General features: G+C 36.7%; 1 protein-coding gene across 5 annotated transcripts in view; it reads left to right on the plus strand.

Annotated features, from left to right (window-relative positions):
• Positions 1 to 27,307, plus strand: part of VPS8 (VPS8, CORVET complex subunit) — a 259,945-nt gene that overhangs the window by 204,266 nt on the left and 28,372 nt on the right. For all 5 annotated transcript variants that reach the window (XM_021069974.1, XM_021069973.1, XM_021069976.1 and 2 more), the window contains 3 exons: positions 1,883 to 2,052; positions 3,483 to 3,648; positions 26,427 to 26,480. In XM_021069974.1, the coding sequence (XP_020925633.1) occupies positions 1,883 to 2,052; positions 3,483 to 3,648; positions 26,427 to 26,480 (390 nt within the window). The remainder of the gene's footprint in view (positions 1 to 1,882; positions 2,053 to 3,482; positions 3,649 to 26,426; positions 26,481 to 27,307) is intronic.

The raw sequence follows: 27,307 nt of genomic DNA on the forward strand, positions 1-27,307 counted from the left end.
TTCTTTTTCCTTTGCACCTGTACTTTTTCTTTAAAAATTACCATCTGTTTACTGAAAGTTTAGTAGATTGACATTTGTGTTTTTTTAATTTTTAAATTTCTATTAAAAATAGAAATTTTTTATTTCTATAAAAATGTAGAAATAAATATTTCTATTAAAAATATAAAATATATATTTTATATATATTTTATATATATATAAAATATATTTAGTATATTTTTTATTCACATACACATATTCTAGAATGTGGAAATGTTTGGATTCATTTTATTCTTTTAATTCATTGGCAGTGTGACAAATATCTTTTTTTTTTTTCCAATGAAAAAACTTTCTGGGAAAATAATGCAATGCAAAGATAAAACCCACGAAAAGGAAGGGTCAGCATGAGTATAGAAAATTTCAAAATAATTAAGTGAGTGTTCTTTTAAACATTCTGAAACAGAAATTGCCACTAACCAAAAATGGTCTTCCCTGAACCCAGAGCTCCCTATAGCTTCAATTCTAAGTAAGAGCCAGCTTGGTTTTTTTCTTCAAGTACTTCCAAGTAACTCTTGAAGCCACCTAGGAAAAGTGCCATTTAGGCATGTTAGATATAATATCCACTTTTATTACAGAAGAAAAAGAAAATTTGGGGTTGTAGAGCTTTTCTTAGGATGTTGTGAGAACTACAGTTTTGCTAAGCACAGCCCAGAAAAGCTGATACCCCTGCAGGCACAGACTCCACGATGGCAGAAGGAAAGCTAAGTGTAAGACAGAAAATCTTTGTGAGCTTTGGAAGAAGATGAAACGGTGGGGTTGATTGGAAAGAATTAAAACAGACATAAGAACTAAAAGTTCTGTACTATAGATGAAGTTAAAGGACCATGCTGTGCAGCAAGGAGAACGGGGAGTGTATCTTCCCTTTTGGGACTGACAGAAAAGTACCCAACTGCACATTGAAATGAAATATATGAATGTTGAGAATTAGATGTAGTAAGGAAACAATACTTTATAATAAAAAGCACAGAGAGCCTTAAAATCAGTTAATGTGATAGCTGTGAAATGTCTTTATGTGACTTAATGACAGATGTCATAGTCTTTAATAGATTCAAATGACTCATAAGTGCTGATAGGGCAAATGAGATTTCTGCCCAAGGGAGATAAAAACTGAGTAATGGCCATTAGCTTTTCCAGGGAAAGGTTAATGTGAAATATTGCCATGGATGCAGTTTCTGTTCAAAAAAATCAGGGATTTTTAAAAGTACTTGTTATAACAAAACTTACAAACAGTCAGAGAGAAATTAGTATATAAATGTAGTAAATAAAGAGATTTGGGAGTTCTCATCGTGGCTCAGTGGTTAACAAATCCGACTAGGAACCGTGAGGTTGCAGGTTCAATCCCTGGCCTTGCTCAGTGGGTTAAGGATCCGGTATTGCTGTGGTGTAGGTTGCAGACGGGGCTCAGATCCTGTGTTGCTGTGGCTGTGGTATAGGCCAGTGGCTATAGCTCTGATTAGACCCCTAGCCTGGGAACCTCCATATGATGCGGGTGCAGCCCTCAAAAAGACAAAAAAAGAGAGATTTGAGTTTATCTAGTCATTTGAAAGCATCAGTACTGAATTCAGCCACAGAATAGCAGAGTACACATTTCTCCATAGAAACTAGTGACAGCTAATAATAACTAGAATCTTAATGTATGCGCTTATCATTACTCTGCACATTAAAGTTAACCACTTACGTGTGGGGTGTTTCAAGGTTCATTTCTATGCCTTTATAGTGTGTAACAGTTCAGTTGTGTTTGGTAGAAAATGAAACAAGGGCTGGTCCCCATTTATCCCCTCTATTTCTTTCACTTTATGAACCATTTTTTTGTTGGTTTGGTTTTTATTCTGGTCTTTCATAGACCCTGCTGGAAACAACTACCAGCCTTCTAAACCAGGATCTCCATTGGTCATTGTGTAACCTGAGAGCGTCGGTCACCAGAGGACTGAATCCCAAGCAGGATTACTGTTCTATTTGTTTGCAGCAGTACAAGAGACGCCAGGAAATGGCCGATGAAATCATTGTCTTTAGGTAAGAGAGTTCCAGGAGGAAATGTTATATTACGGTGTGTGTACATGTACGGTATTGCCAGGCAGGAATGCACATGGGCACAGAGCCCCAATCAGCCATTCTGGTGCTTCCCTCACAGACCTTACCTTCTGCATGGGGGTCATGAGGAAGAGGAGTTGGGGTAGTCAGGCGATAAATACATACAGAGTAGTAAGAGCTATGAAGAGAAATTAAGGACAGGGCAAGGGGATGGAAAGAAGAGGTGTTCAGAGTGAGAGAGCTATTTTAAGAAACCTTAATGAGGAAAAACATCTCTAAGGAAGTGACATTTGAGCAGGATGAGAAAAGTAGGAGTGAAGGTTCAGAATACATTTTAAGGGCAGAGATAACTTGCTGATGTAGTAGATGTGAAGTGAGAGGAAAAAAACCTCTTCAGCCTGAGCAGCTGGAGGAATGTGGTACCATCCTCTAAGATGAGAGGGAACAGGTGTGAGGAGCTGGGGAAATCAAGAGCTTTGTCCTGGAGATGTTAGGTTTGAGGTGCCTGTTAAACTTCCACATAGGAATGTCAGGTAGGCAGTTATTCTAGTTAGAGACATGTCCTAGAAATACAAATTTAGAAGCCATCAGCATATAAATGATGTTTAAAGCCACACTGCAAAGAGAGAAGTAGTCTAGTGCAAAAGTGGAAGATTTGATCTCAGGAGGAGGCCGCTTATCCAGAATATGTGGATTGAGACCATGTAAGATGGACTGTGGAGCCAGACCCCTCTCTCTCTCCATATAGAAATAGATATAGACACATAGGTATAGATACATGTAGGGTAGAGAAAAGGAAGATTAGAAAGACTAGAAAAGGACTGACTTCTGAAGTAGTCTAGCATTTCAGTTTGGAGAGAAGAGGAGGAATCAATAAAGATGACCGAAAGTTATACTCAGCACTCACTTCTGGAAGGTTTATTTGGTAATTGAGTGTAATCAATAGTGAATTTCTTCATAGGAATAATGTTAGAATTTACCATAGCACTGACCTTTTTATAAATGCTTGTTAATCAAATCATGACTCTTGAATTTGGTGAGACAGACCACTCATGTTATTATCAAGCTACTTATATAATTATGATTTTCCCCAACTGACTTTTTTTCAAACTATCTAAAAATGTTTCATAGTTTGAGAAGTGAAGAGAAGTTCAATTCATCCCCCAGTGGTTTGTAGTCAGAGAACTGTGATGCTGTCCTACTCACAACTTAAGTGTATACATAGGTGAGTCTGGATTTTAAAAAAGAGATGACAGCAACAAGTAAATCATTTTTCTTATGTCTTAACCTATACAACCATCAGTGCATTACAGCTTATTAGAGATAATTATCACTTAAACTATACTCTAACATAGCTTATGTTTTGACTTTATGATAATGAAAAGTGTAAATTGGTTGCTTTCATTTTGCAGCTGTGGCCATTTGTATCACTCATTCTGTCTGCAAAACAAAGAGTGCACTGTAGAAATTGAGGGTCAAACAAGATGGACATGCTACAAATGCAGCTCAAGTAACAAAGTAGGAAAGTTAAGTGAAAATTCATCTGAAATTAAAAAGGGAAGGATAACCCCATCACAGGTAAGACCTGTTTTCATGGCAAGATAGAGATGGTCTTTTTTCTTTTCTTTTCTTTTCTTTTTGGTCTTTTTAGGGTACACCCACAGCCTTTGGAGGTTCCCAGGCTAGGGGTACAATCGGAGTTGTAGGCACTGGCCTACACCACTACCACAGCAGAACAGGTTCCAAGCGACATATGCAAGCTATAACACAGCTCACTGAATGCCGGAACCTTAATCCACTCAGAAAGGCCGGGGATCGAACCCACATCCTTGTGGATGCTAGTTGGGTTCATGGACCACTGAGCCACGTTGGGAACTCTGGAGATGGTCTTTTCTTGACAGTAACTTTTAGGCCTGGCCTCATTTGTTTTCAGGTCCTATAGGCCTCAGCAAATTTACTTCATCTATTTTTTTTCTGCTCCTTCCTGTAGGCCACTCTATCCTATAATTGACCTTCACATCACCTAGTGAAAAGTTGGTCCTGTTGCTTTTTTCTCTGTTTCATCAGCTTTCAGTGTTACATCAGAAACAGACCCAGGAAAAAAAACCCTGACCTAGCTTCTACGAGATAACAGTTCAGGATTTCTACACTCCAGTGGTGGGCATCAATTTATATATTCACCCAGGAGGTATGGAACAGTGTGTCAGGCACTGTGCTGAGTGTTGGGGATATAATAGTAGACAAGATATTTGTCTTGTAGAGTTTACCACCAATGAAATTACAAACGGATTTTCAGAAAGTATTCTCAACTTTGTTCTGACACCGAATACTTGGTGTCTTTTCCAACACCAGCTCTAACACCAGTTTTGAAAATTGTCTAGACACCAGCTGGGTGTCCAGTAATTCAGTTCTGATACTAACTAGCAGGAGTTAGCATCAGACTACACAGGCAGGTTTAAGGGTTCATTCCCACAAGACTTTCCTCACTTCAGACACCAGTTACAAATGGAGTGCCCAGATTACACAGAATTCTGACTAGGCAAATTTAAGGGTTCCCATGACCCACTCCCTCAAATGCAGTAGTTTACTAGAACAACTCATAGAACTTAGGAAAGTATTTTTACTCATTTAGCCTAAAGTATACTAGTCAGGAATAGCCAAGTGAAAGAAGTGCATAGGGCAAGGTATGGGATAAGAAGGGTGCCTTTTCCTGGCACACTGCCTTCCCAATATATCAGTGTGCCCATCAACCTGGAAGCTCCTTGAACCTAGGTTTTTATTGGAGGCCTCATACATAGCCATAATTGATTACATCATGGGCCATTAGTGATTGGGCTCAATATCTAGCCCTTCTCCCTTCCCCAGAAGTGAGGGTGGGGGAAAGGAGGGTGAGGGAAGAACTGGAAATTCCAACCCTCTGATCATGGCTTGATCTTTCAGCTGCCATCCTGAAGCTATCTAGGGGTCCCCAGACACCAGTCATATCATTAGCGTATGAAAAGGACTCTTATTGCTCAGGAGAATCCAGGCGTTTTAGGAACTATGTGACAGGAACCAGGGACAAAGACGGAATAATATATTTTTTATACCACAAGTACTTACAGATGAGCTGTGCTATAAGAACAGATAATCTGTAGACCTAATCCAGATGTGAGGGATCACGGAGGGAATCCTTGAAGTTCCAGGTTAGCTGTCCCTGAAAGGAAAAAAGAAGATAAAGTTTAAGTACAAGGGTAGGAAGGAGGAGGAGGAGTATTCCAGGCAGAGGGAGCTATATAGAGAACAAACATAAAGCATCTCCGCTGTGAATCCGAAAAGAGCATGAAACTAGACGTTGAGTATGATTGGGTCTGGAGGGTGAAAGAATGGTATTAGATAAAATTAGTAGGTAAACAGGGACCATATTAATTATTTCTAGGTTTGATCTAAGGAAATAGGGAAGGTATTGAAGGGTTTTAAAGAAGGAATGAATGAGATATGATCAAAATGTTTTTTTTTTCCCGGAATATTTTTAAAAGAGCTACAGTGCAGGAGTTCTCATCGTGGTGCAGTGGAAACAAATCCGACTAGGAACCATGAGGTTGTGTGTTCGATCCCTAGCCTCGCTCAGTGGGTTAAGGATCCAGCATTGCCATGAGCTGTGGTATAGGTTGCAGATGCGGCTCGAATTTGGTGTGTCTGTGGCTGTGGCATAGGCCGGCAGCTACAGCTCCAGTTAGACCCTTAGCCTGGGAACTTCTGTATGTCGCAGGTGCAGCTCTCAAAAAGACAAAAAAAAAGAAAAAAAAAAAGAAAAAAGAATGCTACAGTGCAGACAATGAATTGAAAGGGAAGCAAGGATGGATGTAGGGAGACAAAAAATATTGAAATAGTTTGGAGGAAAGAATTAGTAACTTAAACTCGAATGGTGGAATTTGGGATGGTAAAAAGAGTACATATTTGAGTTGTGTTTGAGGTGGGTATAGACATCAAAATAATTAATATGGTCCTGTTTATCTCAATAGCTTCATCTCATACACTCTCTTTCACCCTCTAGATTCAGTTATGCATAGCTTCCAGTTCTATTCTCTCTTTTGCTTTACAACAGAGATGTTACATTTGAGAGAGAGAATTATCAGGACTTGGTGATACACTTGGTTGGATGTGGGAGGTAAGACAGAGGGAGGGGTCAAAGATAGCACCCAGATTTCTTGCTTGAACAACAAAATGGACGGTGGTAGCCTTACTGAGATAGAAAGCAACAAACAACATATTTGGGAGTAAGATAGAGACTTCATTGTTATAGTTAGAGATATCTGTTGGACATACAGGTAAAGATGTTAAAATGGTTTCCAGATTGAAAATTTTATTAACTAGTCATCCAAAGGGCCATGCTTGCATTTAGAAAAGGAAAAACAAGTCCTGTGATTTCCAGTGTCTTTCCAAACTGAATCCACATGCAGATGGGGGAACATTTATTTATACAGCTACTTAAGGCTTTACATCTTGGGGGAACCTTCAGTCTTTTACTGTTTCAGTTATATCCTATTCATGAACAACTTATGATTTATGCATATTATTGCCTGGGTATTACCAATTAGTTTTTTTTTTCTTTCTTCCTAGATAGTCCTCAGAGGCTAACACATTTTTTCCCTTTTTGAAAATACAATTGTGTATTATATATGCAATTATGTATTTTAATACATTTTAATATGTAATTTACAAACAGTAAAATTCACCTTCTGCAACTTTTAACAGCCACCTTTCCAATCAAGACATGGAGTAGTAGTATCACCTCCCTCAAAAGTTCCCCATATCTCTTTGTTGTCACCCTCTCCCCAACCCTGATCCATTTGGAGTTAATTTTTAATAGTGACATTAATATTTAATAGTGATATATGTATCCAGGTTCTTTCTTTTGCATGTGGATATCCATTGAATTGCCTCTGTACCTTAGTCAAAAATCAATTGACCTTGTATGTGTCAGTTTATTTCTAGACTTAGTGTTCTATTCCATTTATCTGTATAGCCATCATTTTGGCAATATTGTGTCTTTATAGTAAATCTAGATATCAGGTAGTTTGAGTCCTCCAACTTTGTTCTTCTTTCTAACATTTGGCTATTATATTTGCTTTTCCATAAATAAAAATAAGCCTATCAATTTTTATGAAAAAGAAAACATGCTAGGATTTTATTAGGATGGTGTTTATTGTATAGATAAATTTATTTTGTCTTATTTCATCAGCATTTTGTAGTTTGGGGCATATAAATCCTGCATATGTTTTGTAAGGTTAATTTCTAAGTATTTAATGACTTTTTTTTTTGTATGTGTGTGTCTTTTTAGAGCCACACCTGCAGCATATGGAGGTTCCCAGGCTAGGGGTCCAATTGGAGCTGTAGCCACCAGCCTACCCCAGAACCACAGCAACTTGGGATCCAAGCCACATCTGCGACCTACACCACAGTTCATGGCAACACCAGATCCTTAACCCACTGAGTGAGGCCAGGGATCATACCCACATCCTCATGGATGCTAGTCGGGTTCGTTAACTGCTGAGCCACAATGGGAACTCCATATGTAATGACTTTTGATGCTATTGTGTATTTTACTGTTTTATATTTCACTTTCTAATTGTTCATTGTTAGAATGTAGAAGTACCATTTATTTTTTCATATTGACCTTATATCTTATTTGTACTAGTACTTTTTTGAAGATTCTTTGGTATTTTTTACATAGACATCTTATCATTTGCAAATAATGACTTTTATTTCTTCCTTTCCAATCTTATGCCTTTTATTTCTTTTTCTTGCCTCGTTGCTTTGGCCTCAAATACAATGTTGAATAGAAATGGTGAGAATAGACATCCTTGCCTTGTTTCTGATCCTAGGGTGAAACTGTTAAGTTTTTTGTTATTAAGTATGATGTTAACCGTAAGCTTTACGTGTTTCCTACAGGTCCTGCCTGCTTCTGGTTGCTCTCTGAACAACATTTTGTCTATGTAATTGTTATTGTGAGAAGGGCTGTCCATAACAGGCTTCCCTGCCATTACTAGAATTAGAACTCTACTACATTTCCCCAAATATTTTCTTCTCTACTATCCTTGCCCCTACTTCTTCCACAATTCTAATAACACATTTATTTTGCTACTCGAAGTTGTTCCATAGTTCACTAATGCTTTATTCATTTATTTTCATTGTGTGTTTGATTTGGGATAGTTTCTTTTGCTATGCAGTCAAGTTAACTAAACATTTCCTCTGCAATGCCCATTATGCTGTTAATCCCATCCAGCATGTTCTTCATCTCATATGTTGTAGATTTAATCACTCAACATTTGATTGACTTTTTATAGTTTGCATATCTCTAACATGTTCAGTATTTTCTCTAGCTTCTGGAACATATGGAATAAAATTATAACTTTTAATGTTCTTGTCTACTAACTCTGTTGCATGTGCCACTTCTGGGTATATTTCAATGGAATGATTTTTTTTTAACTTTTTTTTTTTTTTTTTTGCTTTTTAGGGCTGCACTCACAGCATATAGAAGTTCCCAGGCTAGGGGTAGAATCAGAGCTACAACTGCTAGCCTATGCCATAGCCACAGCAGCACAGGATCTGAACCATGTCTGTGACCTATACCACAGCTCACGGCAACGCCAGATCCCTGACTCACTGAGTGAGGCCAGGGATCGAACCCACTTCCTCATGGATACTAGTCAGATTCGTTTCTACTGCACCACAAAGGAAACTCCCTAAAGACTATTTTTTTAAGAGCAGTTTTAGGTTCATAGCACAATCGAGAGGAAGGTATAGAAATATTGCATATATGCCACAGTCCCTCAGATGCATAGCTTCCTCTATTATCACTCTCGTAGAGTGGTAAGTGATGACACATTACACTGACACATCATTATTACCCAAAGTCCACAGTTTACATTAGGATTCACTCTTGGTATTGCAGATTCTATGGATTTGGACAAATGTGTAATGACACATATCCATCATTATAGTATCATACAGATTATTTTTCACTGCCTAAAAATCCTCTGTTCCCTTTATTTATCCTTCCCTCCCCTCTATTCCTGGCAACCATGGATCTTACTGTCTCCATAGTTTTGCCTTTTCCAGAATGTCATGTGATTAATTTTTTTTCTCTTTCTTATTACTTGTATTTTCCCACTTACTTTCATACCTTGTGATTTTTTATCAAATGTCAGGCAATGTGAATTCTGCTTTGTTAGATATTTTTGTAATCCTTAACATATTTTTAAACTTTGTCCTGGGACATTGTTAAAATACATAGAAATAATTTGATCTTTTTAGGTTTTGCTTTTAAGCTTTGTTAGGTAGGGTCAAAACAATAGTTAGTCTAGGGTTAACTTTCCCCCTGGTATTAAGGTCAAAACTGTACTTAGTACTCTCAATGCTGCCCTGTGAAGAATGACGTTTTTCAGGTTGCCAGTATTCCTGGCTCCATATGAATTTGGGGCACTGCTGTCGCTAATACTTTGGGGTGGTTCTCTTTCTGGCCTTAAGTGATTTCTTCACACACAAGTGGCTCAGTGTTCCAGTCAAGGTTGCTCCTCTGCAGATCTCTGGAGCTTTCTCTCTCTCTCTCTCTCTCTGTGGCTCTTTCCTGCCCAATACTCTGTCCTGTGAACTCCAACCACTTGTCTTCCCTGCATTCCCAGCTCTGTCTTAACTCAGAGAGACATGAGCTCTGCCTTGGCTCTCCCTCCCTGTGCCGTGTCAGGGAAACTTTCCTTCAGTAGGAATTTAGGGAGCAATCCTAGAGTTTACATAGTTTGTTTATTGTCTCTCAGGGGTCATTCTCCTACACTGCTTGAGATCCAATGTTGTATATATTTTGTCTATTTCTTCCCCCTGAAGACAACTAGTGCATCCTGTAGGAAATGGAAGTCCCTATATTCCCTTTCTAAAAAAAATATATAAAATAGTGAAATATATCTGGCCAAAGGGACTGTGGACTTGTTCAAATACACATTTCCAGGAGTTCCCGTTGTGGTGCAGTAGAAACGAATCTGACTGGAATCCATGAGGATGTGGGTTCGATCCCTGGCCTTGCTCAGCAGATTAAGGATCCAGCGTTGCTGTGAGCTGTGGTATATAGGTTGAAGATATGACTTGAACCCCTTGTTGCTATGGCTGTGGTGTAGCTGGCAGCAGTGGCTATGATTTGATCCCTAGCCTGGGAACTTCGATTTGCCGTGGCTAAGGTCCTATTAAAAAAAAAAAAAAAAAAAAAAGGACAAATACGCATTTCTACTTATGGTGCATAGAAGTGTCTCCTCACATCCCTATCATTATAAATACATATTTTTTTAATGTATGCCAGTTTAGTATGTATTTTTAAAATTTCGCAGGTTCACTAAGTTTAAAAAATGGCATCACATTGCACTTTGAACCAGTATTTCTTTGATCATTGGTAAAGTTGAACATCTTTTCACATTTTATTGGACAACAAAATTTTTTTATGTCCTTTGCCTGTATTTCCATCAAAGCTTTGGTTTTATGTAAAGACTGGAGACACTTTCTCGGTACTGTATTGTTATCCTTCGGTCTCTTGGACACAAGCATTTTCTGGATCAAAGGGAAGTGGACAAATGCATAGAACTTTAAGAATCTGACTGTTACGCTGCTCTGGCAGAGAGATAAAGACTTGGCTGGTAATAGAAGCGTGGCTATCTATCCATTTTCCACAATCACAATCGCCAATAAACCATTTAAGGCGAGAAAAAGAACTACCCAAAAGTATTAGAGGTGGTAGTGCCCCCAATTCATACAGAGCCAGGAATACTGGCAGCCAGAAAAATGTCATTCTTCAGAGGGCAGCATTGAGAGTACTAAGTAAGGTTTTGACCGTAATCACATATAAACTCTACTCTTTACTAGAATCTTACAGTCTGGTAAGGATCTGGCCCTACCTGCCTCTTAAACCTCGTTTCTTGCCATGTTCCCCTTTGGTCATTGTGTTCCAGGCTGATCTTTCTTCACTTCCATGAACAATTCATTTCCTCCTCGTTCCTTTGTGCTTGCTGTTCTCCTTTGCTTGGAATGTTCTTCCCAGGGTGGTACCTTCTTCTTCTTCAGAACTTAGCTTCACATCATCTCTGCAGCTAGATATTCCCTGACCACCTGGTCCAAAGTAGGTTTCCTTTGTTATTCTTCCTATAACATTCTGTTCTTTCCCTCACAATACTAACATACCTGTCACCACCTGAAATTATATGTTTGATAGCTTAACTACTATCCAGCTCTTTTACCAGATGGTAAGCAACATGGTGTTGGAAACTATTTTGTTGTTGTTGTTCACCAGTGTATGTTTGGTACGAACAATAGTGTTTGGCTCAAAACAGGCATACATTATATACTGGCTGAAGTAAGGAATCACTTAATACTAGGGTATAATAACAAGATTATTAGAAAATGGGCAGAAGCCTTCTCAAAAAGGTTCATTTATATTAGGATCATTTATCACCTCTCTGTACTTCTGAGATATATTATTCTTCATTTAATTTGTAAGTTTAATTTAGAAAATATTCTTTTGAGAAATGCTCTTATCATCAAAAATTGAAATCTCATTTTTTAGCATTTAACTTAGGTCTAATATATATATAACAAGGAGCTTATACTCTTTGAAAATGGATGAATAGGCGTTCCCTGGTGACTCAGCAAGTTAAGGATTGGCGTTGTCACTGCTGTGGCTCAACCTCTGGCCCAGGAACTTCGGCATGCTGCAGGCATGGCCAAAAAATAAAAAATATTTTTTTTAATTAAATTTTTTAAAAGGACAGATGTAAACAGGGCATTAATACCAGTGTTGCTGTTTCATTAGACAGCATTAACCGAATCTCCAAATTGTAGTGAGACTCTAAAATAAATAAGCAATGTACAGTGGTTAATTGAAAATTACAACCAGTGAACATAAATAAATGTCGTTTGCTGAATATTTTTTGGAAGTTGTAAATACTTCCTCTGCCTGACATTATATATAAATTTACCCCAAAAGGCAAAACATTTTCTTGGACAATTCTAAGAAAATAGAAAATCCGGCTTATTTCTCTTAATTTTCTCCCTTTATGATTGTTAAAGGATAAATACACAGCTATACATTTATTTTCAATTCCTCTTTCTTCAGATATTTACCTCTTATTGAGAAACAAACAAATCTGATGTCTATTGAATGTACTTGGCTCTCCACTGATAAAATTTTGCACAGTTCATAATAAAACTTTCTAATGAGTCTCTAAATGCTCTTGTTTTTTGAAGTTTTAATAGGAAAAACAACTGGAATGTTTCTGGCAGATTTCTGGTGTATTATTCTAATAATAATATATTAGCTTATTACCAATTCTCAGGAACTCTAAGCCTGTTAATAAAATACTAATGTTAAAATAAAACTAAAATCTAGCAAATCTTTAATTATACTCCTTAGAATTTATATCAGATTGTCTGTTGACCAAGAATTATGATTTTAAAAATGAATATCAAGTTAATTTCTTCCAATGCTAATCAATGCCTAAGAGGATGGTTATTTGCTATTACAAAGTTAATAAAGGAATAAGGGTAAAATTATTCTATTGGAATAACGTTTGTTGAGAAAATACAATAACATGATAAGTACGTCAGTTGCAGTTAGTTTTTCCAAAGTATTTTATCTGTGGGTACAAAGGGAAAATCAGACTTGTATGGTCTACTCTTTGAACCTGCATTTCAGGTGGAGCCACAGTACACCTGATGGGAGCAGAGGGATTGGAGAAAAGGAAATAATGAAACACCTTTGAGTCATATTTTCTTAAACTATTGGCCTGCAAGGAATAAAATGCTTATTCCAGAGCAAACCAGTCTCTTTGAGGGAGTAACTATCATCATGTTTGTGCAGACCTGCTGGGTAGCAACTGATCTGTCAGAGGTATTGGTTATATATTGACCAATTGTGAAAAACAGAAGTGAGATTAAGAGAGGCAAGAACAAAGACTTTATCCACCAAAACCACAGTTTTTCGGGTAATTGTGTTGCATCCTGTTGAGTCAGAGTCAATAATTGAGGAAGGAAAAGCCAAATATCTCAAGTTGTGGAAAAGAATAAAATAAAAAGCTATTTGACAGAAGGATCACATTACAAAAGCAATGAGAAGCTTCAAGTGCATTCATTATCTACTGCGGTAGAAGCAACAGGTGGAAGCTGACTAGCAATGTCAGCTTAATTTTGGAGTCACTGGGACCCTCACCTCTGTTTCCCTCCATGCACTGGTGAGGAACTTAATAACCGAGGCTGATAGATTTTCAAAGGAAATTAGGAAAGCAAAGTAGAACTTTCATGAAATTGTGTCATTTGATAAAAACTATCATATATAGAATTAGTATTTTCATTTTAAATTTCCTCACAATTAAATATGTGAATGGCTTATGCAATGGTAAGAAATCTTAATTAAAGCACAGCCAATATGGTATGGATGTAGTTTGAAAATCAGCTTTACTAGGTTTCAATAAAGCCAGAATGATAAAAATAGAACAGGTTGGAGACGGAAAAACTGGGGGTGATGATGGTTCTAAAAAACTGAATTCAAATATTGGCTCTCCCTCTCTGAGGGAGGTTTTATATTGAAACTACAGTAGGACCATGCCCTAGGACTAAGGGCCACCCCAAGACTAAGGGCAAAAGCAGAACAAATCCTTTCTAACAAAGCCAAAGCCCAAACTATCATAGGATCAGTAGGGAGAAGGAAATTGTAACCTAAAATCAAGAGAGAAAAAATCAATAGAAGCAGACCTATGGATGTCCTAGATATTGGAATTGGCAGTCAAGGATTTTAAAAGAGAAATTATAAATATGTTAAAAATATTTAGAAGAAAAAGATCATTGGAATGATTGAATACACTTAGAAATCTCAGAAGATAAATGGAAATTATAAAATAAAACTAAATGTAAGTTCTAGAGCTAAAAAACATATCTAAGATGAAAATTTCATTAGCTACCAACCACATTGTTTTTTCTTTTTTGGCCGTCCTGCAGCATATGGAGATCCCAGGCCAGGGATCAGATCTGAGCCACAGTTGCAACCTGTGGCAATGCTGGATCTTTAACCCACTGTGCCAGAGCTACAGAGGCACTACCAATCCTGTTGTTCCACAGCGGGAACACCTCAACAGCATTTTTAACACTGAGACAGTTCAGTAGAAATCCTTACCAAAGCACAGAGACTAAAAGGTTAAAAGTAAGTGAAGAAAGCTCTTGGGAACCTGTGAAACAGTATCAAGAAGTCTAACACGTATATCACTTTCTAGAAAGCAAGGAGAGAGAGAGAAGTGGTGATGCAGTGACTGAAAATTTCCCACATTTGGTGAAACACATTAACCAGTAGGTCCAAAAACTTAGCAAACCGCTAGTGGGGTACAAAGAAAATCACACTCAGACATGTCATAGTCAAGATGCTAAAACTAGAGATAAAGAGGAAATCTTAAAAGATAAGATAATAATGAGAACGGTGACTTGGCTTCTTAAAAGGGGGGAGGGGAAGACCAGAGGACAGTAGAATGGCATCTTTGAAAGAAAGGTAATATGATGCTTATATTGTATGTTATATTCCCAATGAAGTCTATGGAGCATCCCATAATCAGATGAGATAAATTAAGACTATAAAAAGCCTCTCTTCAGTTCAAGTCAGGTCTTAATGTCAGATAACTTTTGGTGCCAAAAGTTTTTTTAAAAGAACTGCTTTTGGTTTCAGTGCTTTTTGGAGTTTAGAAATATAAGAAAATGGTTTGTGGATCCATCTTACTTGTTAGGAGAAAAATTGGCAATGTGCATTTGTAAATGTCTGCACCCTTAAAATCAGGGAGTTACAAAAATCTGTGCGAGTGTGTCTGCCAAATGTTATACAAGGATATTTATGACAGCATTTTTTCATTGTATTTTTACTATAGATCTTTTGGGGTTACAGCTTTTTTTTTTGTAATTGGAATATAGTTCATTTACAATGTTGTGTTAGTTTCAGGAATACGGCAAAGAGATTCAGATATATGTGTGTGTGTGTGTGTGTGTGTGTGTCTATGTAATTTTTTTTCAGATTCTTTTCCCTTATACATTATTAGAAAATACTGAGTGTAGTTCCCTGTGCTATGACAGCATTTTTTTTAATGATCAAAATTTTGAAAACAATCTAAATATCCCAGTAGCCTCCCAGTACTTGGTTAAATCAGTTATGGTTTGTCTATAAATTGAATGGACTACTTTATAGCTATGGAAAATCCTGCTGTCGAATACTGATACTGTGAAATAAACATTCCTAATGTGTTACATGAAAAGATCACAAAAGAGTGTGATTGTAAATGCTAACAGTTGTTATTGCTGTGATTGTTGGATTGCCATTTTTATTTGCTTTATTTTGCTCTTTTGTATTTTCTAAGTTTCCACTAGTGAAATTCCTTTGGTAATCAGAAAAATGAAGGCTTTAAAAAAAAAAGCAAGGTGACAAGGAAGTTATTCCGGTTGCTGTTAAACTTACCATCAGATTGCTTCTCTAAGTCAGGAATCATTTTATTAACAAAGATCACAAAGGTTTAGCATTATTAAGACCGTGGCTCAATAAATCATCCATACCCCCGGATCTAGTGTCTGCACACCTGGATTTAAAGTGTCTTTAAGTTGCATTGCCTGAGGCATTTCCAGAAGGAATCCTGTTAAATGAAAAATAAGACCTTTCATAAGTGATGCTGAACCATTTCTGTTACCACTTCAAACACTCTCTGACTTAATCTCCAGAGAACAGCTTTCTCAGATAAATTGTCCAGCACCACATCTAGTTCTTGGCTTGTTTTAAAAAGTCTGCAGATCCTTTCATGAGGTCATTTTGTTAAGCTTAAATATCTACTTTGCTTTGAAAATCTATTTTCTCCCTTTTCAAAAAGAGCATACCAGGAGTTAAAATTGGATCACGTTTAAGCAAGCTACATCATACATCTGGAGTAAATTCCACAGCATTAATGTCATGGTATGTCAGAGCAAAGACTTTCAAGTCTAATTTTTGCAGACCTGCTAAATCTGAAAGGACAGTCTGGACAGCCAGCAGTTTTGATCCCTGAGCTAAGGGATGTTTTCTAAAGTTTTTCTGAAAGTCAGAGGGGAAAAGCAGAAAAGATTGCAACATGGTTCTGTTTGAATAGCTTGATTCCACAATGACAGGGAATGTCTTTATCCTCTATACCCTAGGCCCTTAGAATTAGACTGTTAGAAGTGGAAGAGGCTTGAGAACTTGAGTCCAGTTGCTTTCCCAGTACTTACATCTCTTCTATATCATTTTAGACAGTATGTAGTAGCTATTGAACTACTTGTAATAATTATTTTTCTTTGCAAGTTAATAAATTGACATTGTGATATATACATACACACACACACATATATATACATATATACAGACATATATACATATATATACACACACGTATATATAAGTCTCTATATTAATATTTGCTTGAATTCACTGCCAAAGCCATGTGGATTTTCTTTGGTGGAAAGATTTGGTAACAAATTTAACTTCTTTAATAAATATGGAGCTGCTCATATTTTCTTTTTTATCTTGGGTCTGTTTTTATAAGTTCTTTAAAAAATGTTTTCATTTATTAAATTTATTAGCAATAAAATTGTTCTCTTTTAATTATTAAAGTATAGCCAATTAACAATTTTTTTTGTACAGCAAAGTGACTCAGTCATATACATACATTCTTTTTAATTTTTTTAATTTTTCTTTTTAATTTTATTTTTTTGTCTTTTTGTCATTTTATGGCCGCACTCATGGCATGTGGAGATTCCCAGGGTAGGGGTCTAATCGGATCTGTAGCCACTGGCCTACGCCACAGCCTCAGCAACACAGGATCCGAGCCACGTCTGTGACCTACACCACAGCTCACGGCAAAGCCATAACCCACTGAGTGAGGTCAGGGATCAAACCCACATCCTCATGGATACTAGTCAGGTTCGTTAACCACTGAGCCACGAAGGAAACTCCATACATTCTTTTTTAATATTCTTTTCCATCATGGTCTATCCCCAAGAAAATGGATGTAGTTCCCTGTGCTATACACTACAACCTTGTTATTTATCCATTGTAAATGTAATAATTTGCATCTACTAATAGGCTCCTATTGCCTTTCAAATATCTGTAAGTAATGCTGCGTGCAGTAATGTTTCCTTTTAATTGCAAATATTGGTAATTTCTTTTCTCGATCAATCTAAATAGCACTTAATCAATTTTGTTATTTTCAAAAAGCAACATTGGCTTCATAGATTTTCTCTTTTATTTAATTTCTCTTGCATTGATTTGTGCTTATGATTTCCCTCTTTTTACATAGTTTGGTTTTGCTTTGATCTTCTTTTTCTAGCCACTTAAATTGGAAGCTTTGGTTCTTTATTTTAATTCTTTATTTTCCAGAATAGCATAAAAGCTATAAATTTATTTCTGAGTTGTTTAAGTGTATTCTATAAATTTATTCAAAAGCTTTATTGAGGTATAATTGGTATAAAATAAATTTTACATGAAGTGTTCAAATTTCACATATGTGTGTGTGTGTGTCCCCCCATCAATACTATCAAGATACTGACCCTGTCTGTCACCACCAAAAATTTACTCAGTTCCTCACTTCTGTTCCCTGGAAACCACTGATTGGCTTTCTTTCTTTTTTGTTTTCCTTCTTTTTTACATCTCCTTTTTTCTTTTTAATTGAGATAAAAGAGACGTAACATAAAATTTGCCATCTTAATCATTTTTAAGTGTCTAATTCAATAGTGTTAAGTACATTCATGTTTTTGTGTGACCCATCTCCATCAGTATTTTCACCTTGCAAAACTGAATCTCTGATTGGCTTTCTCTCACAATAAATTAACTTGCAAGTATATATACTTTTTTGAGATTGATCCACATTGTTGTATCAAGAGTTCATTCCTTCTTAGTGCTGAGTAATGTTTCATTCAATGGATATACCATAAATTATGATTTAACTTGTTGATAGACATTTGGACTTTTTAAATTTCTGGTTCTTATAGATAAAGCTTTTATTAAGATTTGTGTAAAAAAATTGTATGAATTTATACCTTCATTTCTCTTGAGTTAATACCTAGGAATGCAATGGCTGACTCATCTGGACAATATATGTTTATCATTTTATTATTTATTTATTTATTTTTGTCTTTTTAGGGCTGTACCCACGGCATATGGAGGTTTTCAGGCTAGGAGTCTAATCAGAACTGTGGCTGCTGGCCCATGTCACAGCCACAGCAACACGAGATCCGAACCACATCTATGACCTACACCACAGCTCACGGCAGTGTTGGATCTTTAACCCACTGAGTGAGGCCAGGGATTGAACCCGCAGCCTCATGGTTCCTAGTTGGATTCGTTTCCACAGCACCATGATGGGAACTCCTATCTTTATCATTTTAAAAAACTGCCAAACTGTTCTCCAAAGTGGTTGTACCATTTTACCCTCCTACCGGCAGTTATGAGGATTCCAGTTCCTCCACATCCTTGGTATAGCCAGTCTTTTTAGTTTTGTCTACTGTAATAAGTGTGCAGTGATATCTTATTTTGTTTTTAATTTGCATTTTGTGAATGATTAATGATGATGTTGAGCATTTCTTCATGTGCTTATTGGCTATCTGTGTATCTTCTTTGGAGAAATGTCTGTTTAAGTCCTTAGCTCACTTTTTAATTGGGGGGTTTGTTGTTGAGTATTAGGAGTTCTCTATATATTCTGGATGTTAATTCCTTATCACATATGTCATTTGCAAATATTTTCTTCTATTCTGTAAGTTGCCTTTTTACTCTATTTATAGTAAATACTCTATTTGATTAGTGGACAAAAGTTTGATTTTTATGAACTCCAGTTTATTTGTGGAGTGTGTGTGTGTGTGTGTGTGTGTGTGTGTGTGTCTTTTTAGGGCTAGACCCACAGCATATGGAAGTTCCCAGGCTAGGGGTCAAAACAGAGCTACAGCTGCCAGTCTACACCATAGCAACAGCAATGTAGGATTCAAGCCACCATCTGTGAACTACGCCACAGCTCACAGCAAGGCGTAGCTGAGTGGGGTCAAGGATCAAACCCGTGTCCTCATGGTTACTAGTTGGGTTTATTCCTGCTGAGCCATGAAGGGAACTCCATTTTTTTTTTTTTTTTTTTTTTGGTGTTCTTACTTGTGCCTTTGTTTTCATATCCAAGAAATCAGTTTATAGTTTTAGCTCTGGTATTTAGGCTTTGATCCATTTTGAGTTAACTTTTGTATATGGTATATGGTAAGAGCCTAGCTTCATTCCTTTTCATGTGCATCTTTAGTCCTACCACCATTTTGTTGAAAAGACCCATCTTTTCCCCACTGAATGATCTTGGCATCCTTGTCACAAATCATATGACCATGTATGTGAGGATTTACTTCACGTCTCTCTGTTTTATTTCATTGGTCTATGATTCTGTTTGTTTGCCAGTAGCACACTGATTTGGGGAGGGGAGTTGTTTGCTTTTTTATTGAGTATAGTTGATTTACAATATTGTCTTAGTTTTAGGTGTACAGCAGAGTGACTCAGATACATATATTTTTTCAGATTCTTTCCCATTATAGGTTATTACAAGATAGTGAATATAGTTTCTGTGCTATACAGTAAATCCTTGTTGTTTATTTTATATATGGTAATTTTATCAGCTAGTCCTATACTCCTGATTTATCCCTCCTCACTCCCTTTCCCCTTTGGTAACCATAAGTTTATTATCTTTTTTATCCTTTTGTTTATTTTTCATTGAAGAATAGTTGAATTACAGTATTGTGTTAATTTCAGGTATATAGCAAAGTGAAAGATACATTTTTTCACATTCTTTTCCCATATAGGTTATTACAAAATATTGAATGTACTACCCTATGCTATACAGTAGACAGTTGTTGGTTACCTATTTTATATGGAGTAAGTTTGTCTCTGTTATTCTCAAACTCCTAATTTACGCCTCCCCCCCCCCACCTTTCCCCTTTGGTAACCATTAGATTTGTTTTCTATGTGTATGAGTCTTTCTATCTTGTAAATGAGTTCATTTGTATAATTTTTTTAAATCCCATGTATAAGTGATGTCATATGATACTTGTCTTTGTCTGACTTAGTATAATGCCTGGGTCCATCCATGTTGCTGCAAGTGGTATTACTTCATTCTTTTTTATGGCTGTATGATATTCCATTGTATATATGTACCACATCATCTTTATCCAGTTGTCTGTCAGTGGACATTTATGTTGTTTCCATGTCTGTGCTATGGTGAAGAGTGCTGCTATGAACATTGTGGTGCATGTATCTTTTCAAATTAATGTTTTCTTGGGACATATACCCAGAAGTGGGATTGCAGGATCATATGGTAGCTCTATTTTTAATTTTTTAAGGACCCTTCAGGCTGTTCTCCATAGTGGTTGCCCCAATTTATATCCACACCAGCAGCATAGAAGGGCTCCCTTTTCTCCACACCCCTCTCCAGGTGTTATTATTTATAGACTTTTTGATAATGGCCATTCTTATTGGTATGAGGTAATGCCTCATTGTAGTTTTGATTTGCATTTCTCTTTTAATTAGTGATATTGAGCATCTCTTCATGTGCCTTTTGGCCATCTGTGTGTCTTCTTTGGAAAAATGTCTATTTAGATCTTCTGCCTGTTTTTTTGGTTAGGTTGTCTTTTGTTATTGGGTTGTATGAGCTGTTTATATATTTTGGAAATTAACTCCTTGTAAGCTGCATCATTTGCAAATATTTATCCCATTCCATTGGTTGTCTTTTCATTTTGTTTATGGTTTCCTTTACTGTGCAAAATCTTTAAGTTTGATAGGTCTCATTTGTTTATTTTTGCTTTTATTTCTTTTGCATTGGGAGAGTAATCTAAAAAAATATTGCTGCAGTTTATGTCAGAGAATGTTTTGCCTATGTTCTGTCTAGGAGTTTTATGGTGTCATTTCTTATATTTAGATCTTTAAACCATTTTGAGTTGATTTTTGTATATGGTATAAGGAAATGTTCTAATTTCATTGATTTACATGCAGCTGTCCAGCTTTCCCAACACCACTTACTTAAGAGAGTGTCTTTTCTCCATTGTATATTTTGCCTCCTTTGTCAAAGATTAATTGACTATAATCTTTGTGTAGGTATATTTCTGGGCTCTCTATTCTGTTCCATTGATCTGTATGTCTGTTTTTGTTTTGTTTTGTTTTGTTTTCAGTAGCACACTGTTTGGGTTACTGTAGCTTTGTAGTAAGTTTAGAAATAAGCAAATGAGAGGCCTCCAACTTTGTTGTTTTTAAAGATTGTTTTTGCTGCTCAGAGCCCCTTGAGATTACATATGAATTTAGGACAGATTTTTCTATTTCTGCAAAAAAATGCTATTGGGATTTTGATAAGTATTGCATTGAATCTAAAGTTACTTTGGGTAGTATGGACATCTTAATAATATTCAGTCTTCCAATCCATGAACATGGGGTGTTCTTCTATTTATCTTTGTCTTCTTTAACTTCTTTCAGCAATATTTTATAGTTTTCAGTATACAAGTCTTATCCCTCTTTAGTTTATTCTTAACTATTCTTTTTGATGGAATTGTTAATTTCCTCTTTGGAGTGTACATTATTAGTGGATAGGAACACAAGTGATTTTTGTATGTTATTTTGTATCCTACTACTTTAATTTGTTTATACTAACAGGTTTTTTTGTGGAATCTGAATTTATTTATTTTTTATATATACATTCTTTTTTCTCACATCATCATGATCCATCATAAGTGACCAGACATAGTTCTCAGTGCTACACAGCAGGATCTCATGCTTATCCATTCCAAAGGCAATAGTTTGCACCTATTAACCCCAAATTCCAAGTCCATCCCACTGCCTCCCCCTTAGGAACCACAAGTCTGTTCTTCATGTCCATGAGTTTCTTTTCTGTGGGAAGGTTCATTTGTGCCATATGTTAGATTCCAGTTATAAGTGATATCATATGGTATTTGTCTCTGTCTTTCCAACTTACTTCACTCAGTATGAGAGTCTCTCGTTCCATCCATGTTGCTGCAAATGTCATTATTTTGTTCTTTTTTATGGCTGAGTAGTATTCCGTTGTGTATATATACCACATCTTCTTAATCTATTCATCTGTCGACGGACATTTAGGTTGTTTCCATGTCTTGGCTATTGTGAGTAGTACTGCAATGCACATGTGGGGGTGCATGTGTCTTTTTCAAGGAAAGTTTTGTCTGAATATATGCCCAAGAACGGGATTGCTGTAACATATGGTCATTCTATATTTAATTTTCTGAGGTACCTCCATACTGTTTTCCATAGTGGTTGTACCAACTTACATTCCCACCAACAGTGAAGGAGGGTACCCTTTTCTCCACACCCTCTTCAGCATTTGTTATTTGTGGACTTACTAATGATGGCCATTCTGACTAGTGTGAGGTGGTACCTCACAGTAGTTTCGATTTGCATTTTTTCTAATAATTAGTGGTGTTGAGCATTTTTTCATGGGCCTATTGGCCATCTGTATATCTTCTTTGACAAAATGTCTATTCAGGTCTTTTGCCCATTTTTCCATTGGGTTGTTGGCTTTTTTTGCTGTTGAGTTGTATAAGTTGTTTGTATAATTTAGAGATTAAGTCCTTGTCAGTTGCATTGTTTGGGACTATTTTCTCCCATTCTGTAAGTTGTCTTTTTTTTTTTTTTTTAATGGTTTCCTTTGCTGTGCAAAAGATTGTCAGTTTGATTAGGTCCCATTGGTTTATTTTTGCTTTTATTTCTGTTGCCTTGAGAGACTGACCTGAGCAAACATTTGTAAGGTTGATGTCAGAGAATGTTTTGCCTATGTTCTCTTCTAGGAGTTTGATGGTGTCTTGTTTTACAATTAAATTTTTAAGCCATTTTGAGTTTATTTTTGTGCATGGTGTGAGAGTGTGTTCCAGTTTCATGGATTTACAAGTAGCTGTCCAGTTTTCCCAGCACCACTTACTGAAAAGACTGTCTTTTCCCATTTTATATTCTTGTCTCCTTTGTCAAAGGTTAATTGACTGTAGGTGTCTAGGTTCATTTCTGGGTTCTCTATTCTGTTCCATTAATCTGTATGTCTGTTTTGGTACCAGTATCACACTGTCTTGATTACTGTAGCTTTGCAACATTGCCTGAAGTCTGGGAGAGTTATGCCTCCTGCTTGGTTTTTGTCCCTCCGGATTGCTTTGGCAATTCTGGGTCTTTCATGGTTCCATATAAATTTTTGGATTGTTTGTTCTAGTTCTATGAAAAATGTCATGGGTCATTTGATAGGGATTGCATGGAATCTGTAGATTGCTTTGGGTATATGGCCATTTTTACAATACTAATTTTTCCAGGAGCATGGAATATCTTTCCATCTCTTTGAGTCCTCTCTAATTTCCTTGATTAATGTTTTATAGTTCTCAGCATATAAGTTTTCACCTCCTTGGTCAGGTTTATTCCTAGGTATTTAATTTTGGGGGGGTATGATTTTAAAAGGTATTGTATTTTTATATTCCTTCTCTAACATTTCATTGTTAGTATACAGAAATGCAGCTGATTTCTGAATGTTAATCGTGTATCCTTTTACTTTGCTGAATTCATTGATCAGTAGGAGTTGTTTTTGTGTGGAGTCCTCAGGGTCTTCTATATATAGTATCATGTCATCTGCATAGAGTGACAATTTTACCACTTCTCTTCCAATTTGGACACCTTTTATTTCTTTTGTTTGTCTGACTGCTGTGGCTAGGACTTCCAATACTATGTTGAATAAAAGTGGTGAGAGTGGGCATTCTTGTCTTGTTCCAGATTTTGGTGGGAAGGCTTTCAGGTTTTTTCTGTTGAGTATTATATTTGCTATAGGTTTGTTATAAATGGCTTTTATTATGTTAAGGTATGTTCCTTCTATGCCCACTTTGGTAAGAGTTTTTATCATGAATGGATGTTGGACTTTGTCAAATGCTTTATCTGCATCTATTGAGATGATCATATGGTTTTTGACTTTTTTTTGGTTAATGTGGTGTATGATGTTGATTGATTTGCATATGTTGAACCATTCTTGTGAACCTGGAATGAATCCCTTTTTTTGGAATCTAAATTTAAAACTTTCTACATATAAGATCATATCATCTGCACACATAATTTTACTTGTATCTTTCCAATTTGTATACCTTGTGTTCTTCTTCTTGACTAATTGCTGTGCTTAGGACATCCAATACTGTGTTGAATGGAAAAAGTGAAAGCAGGCATTCTTGTCTTATTTTTGTTCTTAAAGGAAAAGCTTTCAATTTTTCACCATTGATTAGGATGTTAGTTGAGAATTTTTCTAGAGATCTTTCTGTTATTGATATCTAATTTATTCCTATTATGGTCAGAGAACATTCTTTGTATGACTTGAATTCTTTGAAATTAATTGAAAATTGTTTTATTGCTAGAAAATTATCTGTGTTGGCAAATGGTCCATGTGTATAGGCCTTCCTCATTTTATTGTGCTTTTCTTTACTGCGCTTTGCATATACTGCATTTTTTTTTTTTTTTTAACAAACTGAAGGTTTGTGGCAACCCTGCATTCAAGCAAGTCTTTTGGCACAATTTTTCCAACAGCATTTGCTCACTTTGTGTTTCTGTGTAGTATTTTGGTAATCCTTGCAATATTTCAAAATTTTTCATTATTATTATATTTGCATGGTAATCTGTGATCAGTGACCTTTGATGTTACCATTGTAATTGTTTGGAGGTACCACAAACTGCTCTCACATAAGATGGCAAACTTAATTGATAAATGTTGTGTATGTTCTGACTGCTCCATCTAAGGGCCCTAACTTTCTCCCTCTCCTTGGGTCTCTCTATATCCTGAGACACAGTAATTTTGAATTAGGCTAGTTGATAACCCTGTAGTGGCCTCTAAGTACTCACGTGAAAGGAAGAGTCATGTACCTCTCACTTCAAATCAAAAGCTAGAAATGATTAAGCTTAGTGAAAAGTCTTGTCAAAAGCCAAACTAGGCCAAAAGCTAGGCCTCTTGTGCCAAACAGTTGTCCAAGTTGTGAATGAAAAGGAAAAGTTCTTAAAGGAAATTTAAAGTGCTACTTCAGTTATCACATGAATGATAAGAAAGCAAAAACAGCCTTATTGCTCATGTGGAGAAAGTTTTAATGGTCTGAAAAAAAGATGAGATCAGCCATAAAATTCCCTTAATCCAAAGCTTAATTCAGAACAAGGTCCTAATTCTCTTCAGTTTTGTGAAGGCTGAGAGATATGAGGAAGCTACAGAGGAAGAGTTTTGAAGCCAGCAGAGAGTTTGGTTCATGAGGTATAAAGAAAGAAGCCACACCTGTGGCATATGGAGGTTCCCAGGCAGGATAGGGGTCGAATCAGAGCTATAGCTGCCAGCTTACACCAGTCACAGCAACGAAGGATCCAACCCAGTATGTGACCTACACCACAGCTCATGGAAATGCTGGATCCTTAACCCACTGAGCAAGGCCAGGGATCGAGCCTGTGTCCTCGTGCATGCTGGTCAGATTTGTTACGGCTGAGCCACAAGAGGAACTCCTCTCTTAGTTTTTATTTGATGTAGTTTTAAGCTGTGTTAAAAACAATTTAGGATTGTTACATCCTCCTGATGAACTGACTCCTTTATTATTAAGAAATAATATAACCCTGGTAAATAGTCTTTGTGCTGAAACCTAGTGCTATCATGGTGTATCTTTCCAGTTGTTTTGCTTTTAACCTATTTGTGCCTTTATATTTAAAGTGTGTTTCTTGCAGGTGGGATGGAGCTGGTTCTTGCTCTTTTATGACACTTTGTTTCAGCCCTTCCTCCTATTTGAAGATCTTTGTTACCACCAGTCTCCTCTTCCTTGGGCTAAACATCCTTTTGGCTGATCCTTTTTTCTAAATCCTTCAGTATTATTGTCAAACTCTCTTGCATGCTTTGCATAAAAGGGACATAACAATCAGAAAGGACACTCTGAGTTGGCCTCTGCGAGACGTACTGACTGCTGCCTGTTGTGTCAGTGGATTAACATCAATAAACACCAGTGTCTGCTAGTTTCCTCACCATTTAGCTAAAACCATCTTGGACCATCTGTTCTCCCCCCCCCTTTTTTTTTAACCCTGATCACATTTCTGTCTTGGCTAGCTAGTGACTTTTTGATTTCCAGGGAAACTTCAAAGGAACTTAAAAAAATATATATATTCATCATTCCTCTGAAAATGTCTATCTGATCTTAGTTACACCAAATCCTAGTTGAATCATTTTGAGTGTGGGTCAAATAAAACTAGACAATAACTGAGAGGATATCAACATGTTTGCTTTTTTTGTTTTTTCCAGGTAAAAATGTCCCCATCCTGCCATCCATCCAAAGGGGATCCCACCGTTAAGAAGGTCAGTGAGTTTTAAAGGCAAAAAACTATCTTCCTCCTTCTGCGTGTTTATTCTCTACTGTTAAATGGTGTTCTCAAAATGACAATGAGTTTTGATCATCTAAATGCTGTCAAGGTTCTTTCTGATTGGATGCCTTAAAGAGGTGTCGCCATGACTCCTTGGTTCTTCCAGAGAAGCCACATAGGGTTTGGGCCTAGCATCAGTTTCCTGGCAACAAGGGACTTTGATTGTCCTAGAGTTCCCCTACTCTCCACCCAATGGGCATCCTGGTGTCAGTGAGTGGTAGCAGATGAAAGATTCTAAGGATGAAAGGTATATAGTTTTTCTTAACAAACGTACTTTCCCTCCAGATTGTTCCTAAAGAAAACTGGTCTGAGATACTAACAGTTCATCACATCCCAGCGAAGTAGGTCCTCAGTAAATTCTTGTGCAGTAGAACTCTTTGCCACTTCAACCCCTGACTGTAAACTCTGTGGCACAGGTATGGTATGTGTCTTTCAGCCAAGCAATTCTTGTCATACAAGTGATATCAAGAGAACCACAAAAATCCTTTTCTTATCCACCTGCCACAGTGCAGTTGAAATGTGATAAACAGATGGACATTTTGCTGGGTTGTCTTTTGCCATTTTTCTCTCTCTGAATAGTGAAGTGTTTCTGTGTGTAGGTCTGCTTTCCTTGTCCTTTTTTACAGTTTCAGCCACTATCCGTGTCGGTGAAGGATTGCAGAACAAAAATAACAACTTGATGGCTCTGTTGACTAACAGCAGGTTCTAACTTCAAAGCAGTGTGACAGAAATGGGTCCCTTTTCTCTGCCTTCCGAATCCAC

This window comes from Sus scrofa, chromosome 13, assembly GCF_000003025.6.
Source record: "Sus scrofa isolate TJ Tabasco breed Duroc chromosome 13, Sscrofa11.1, whole genome shotgun sequence".
Classification (NCBI taxonomy): Eukaryota; Metazoa; Chordata; class Mammalia; order Artiodactyla; family Suidae; genus Sus; species Sus scrofa.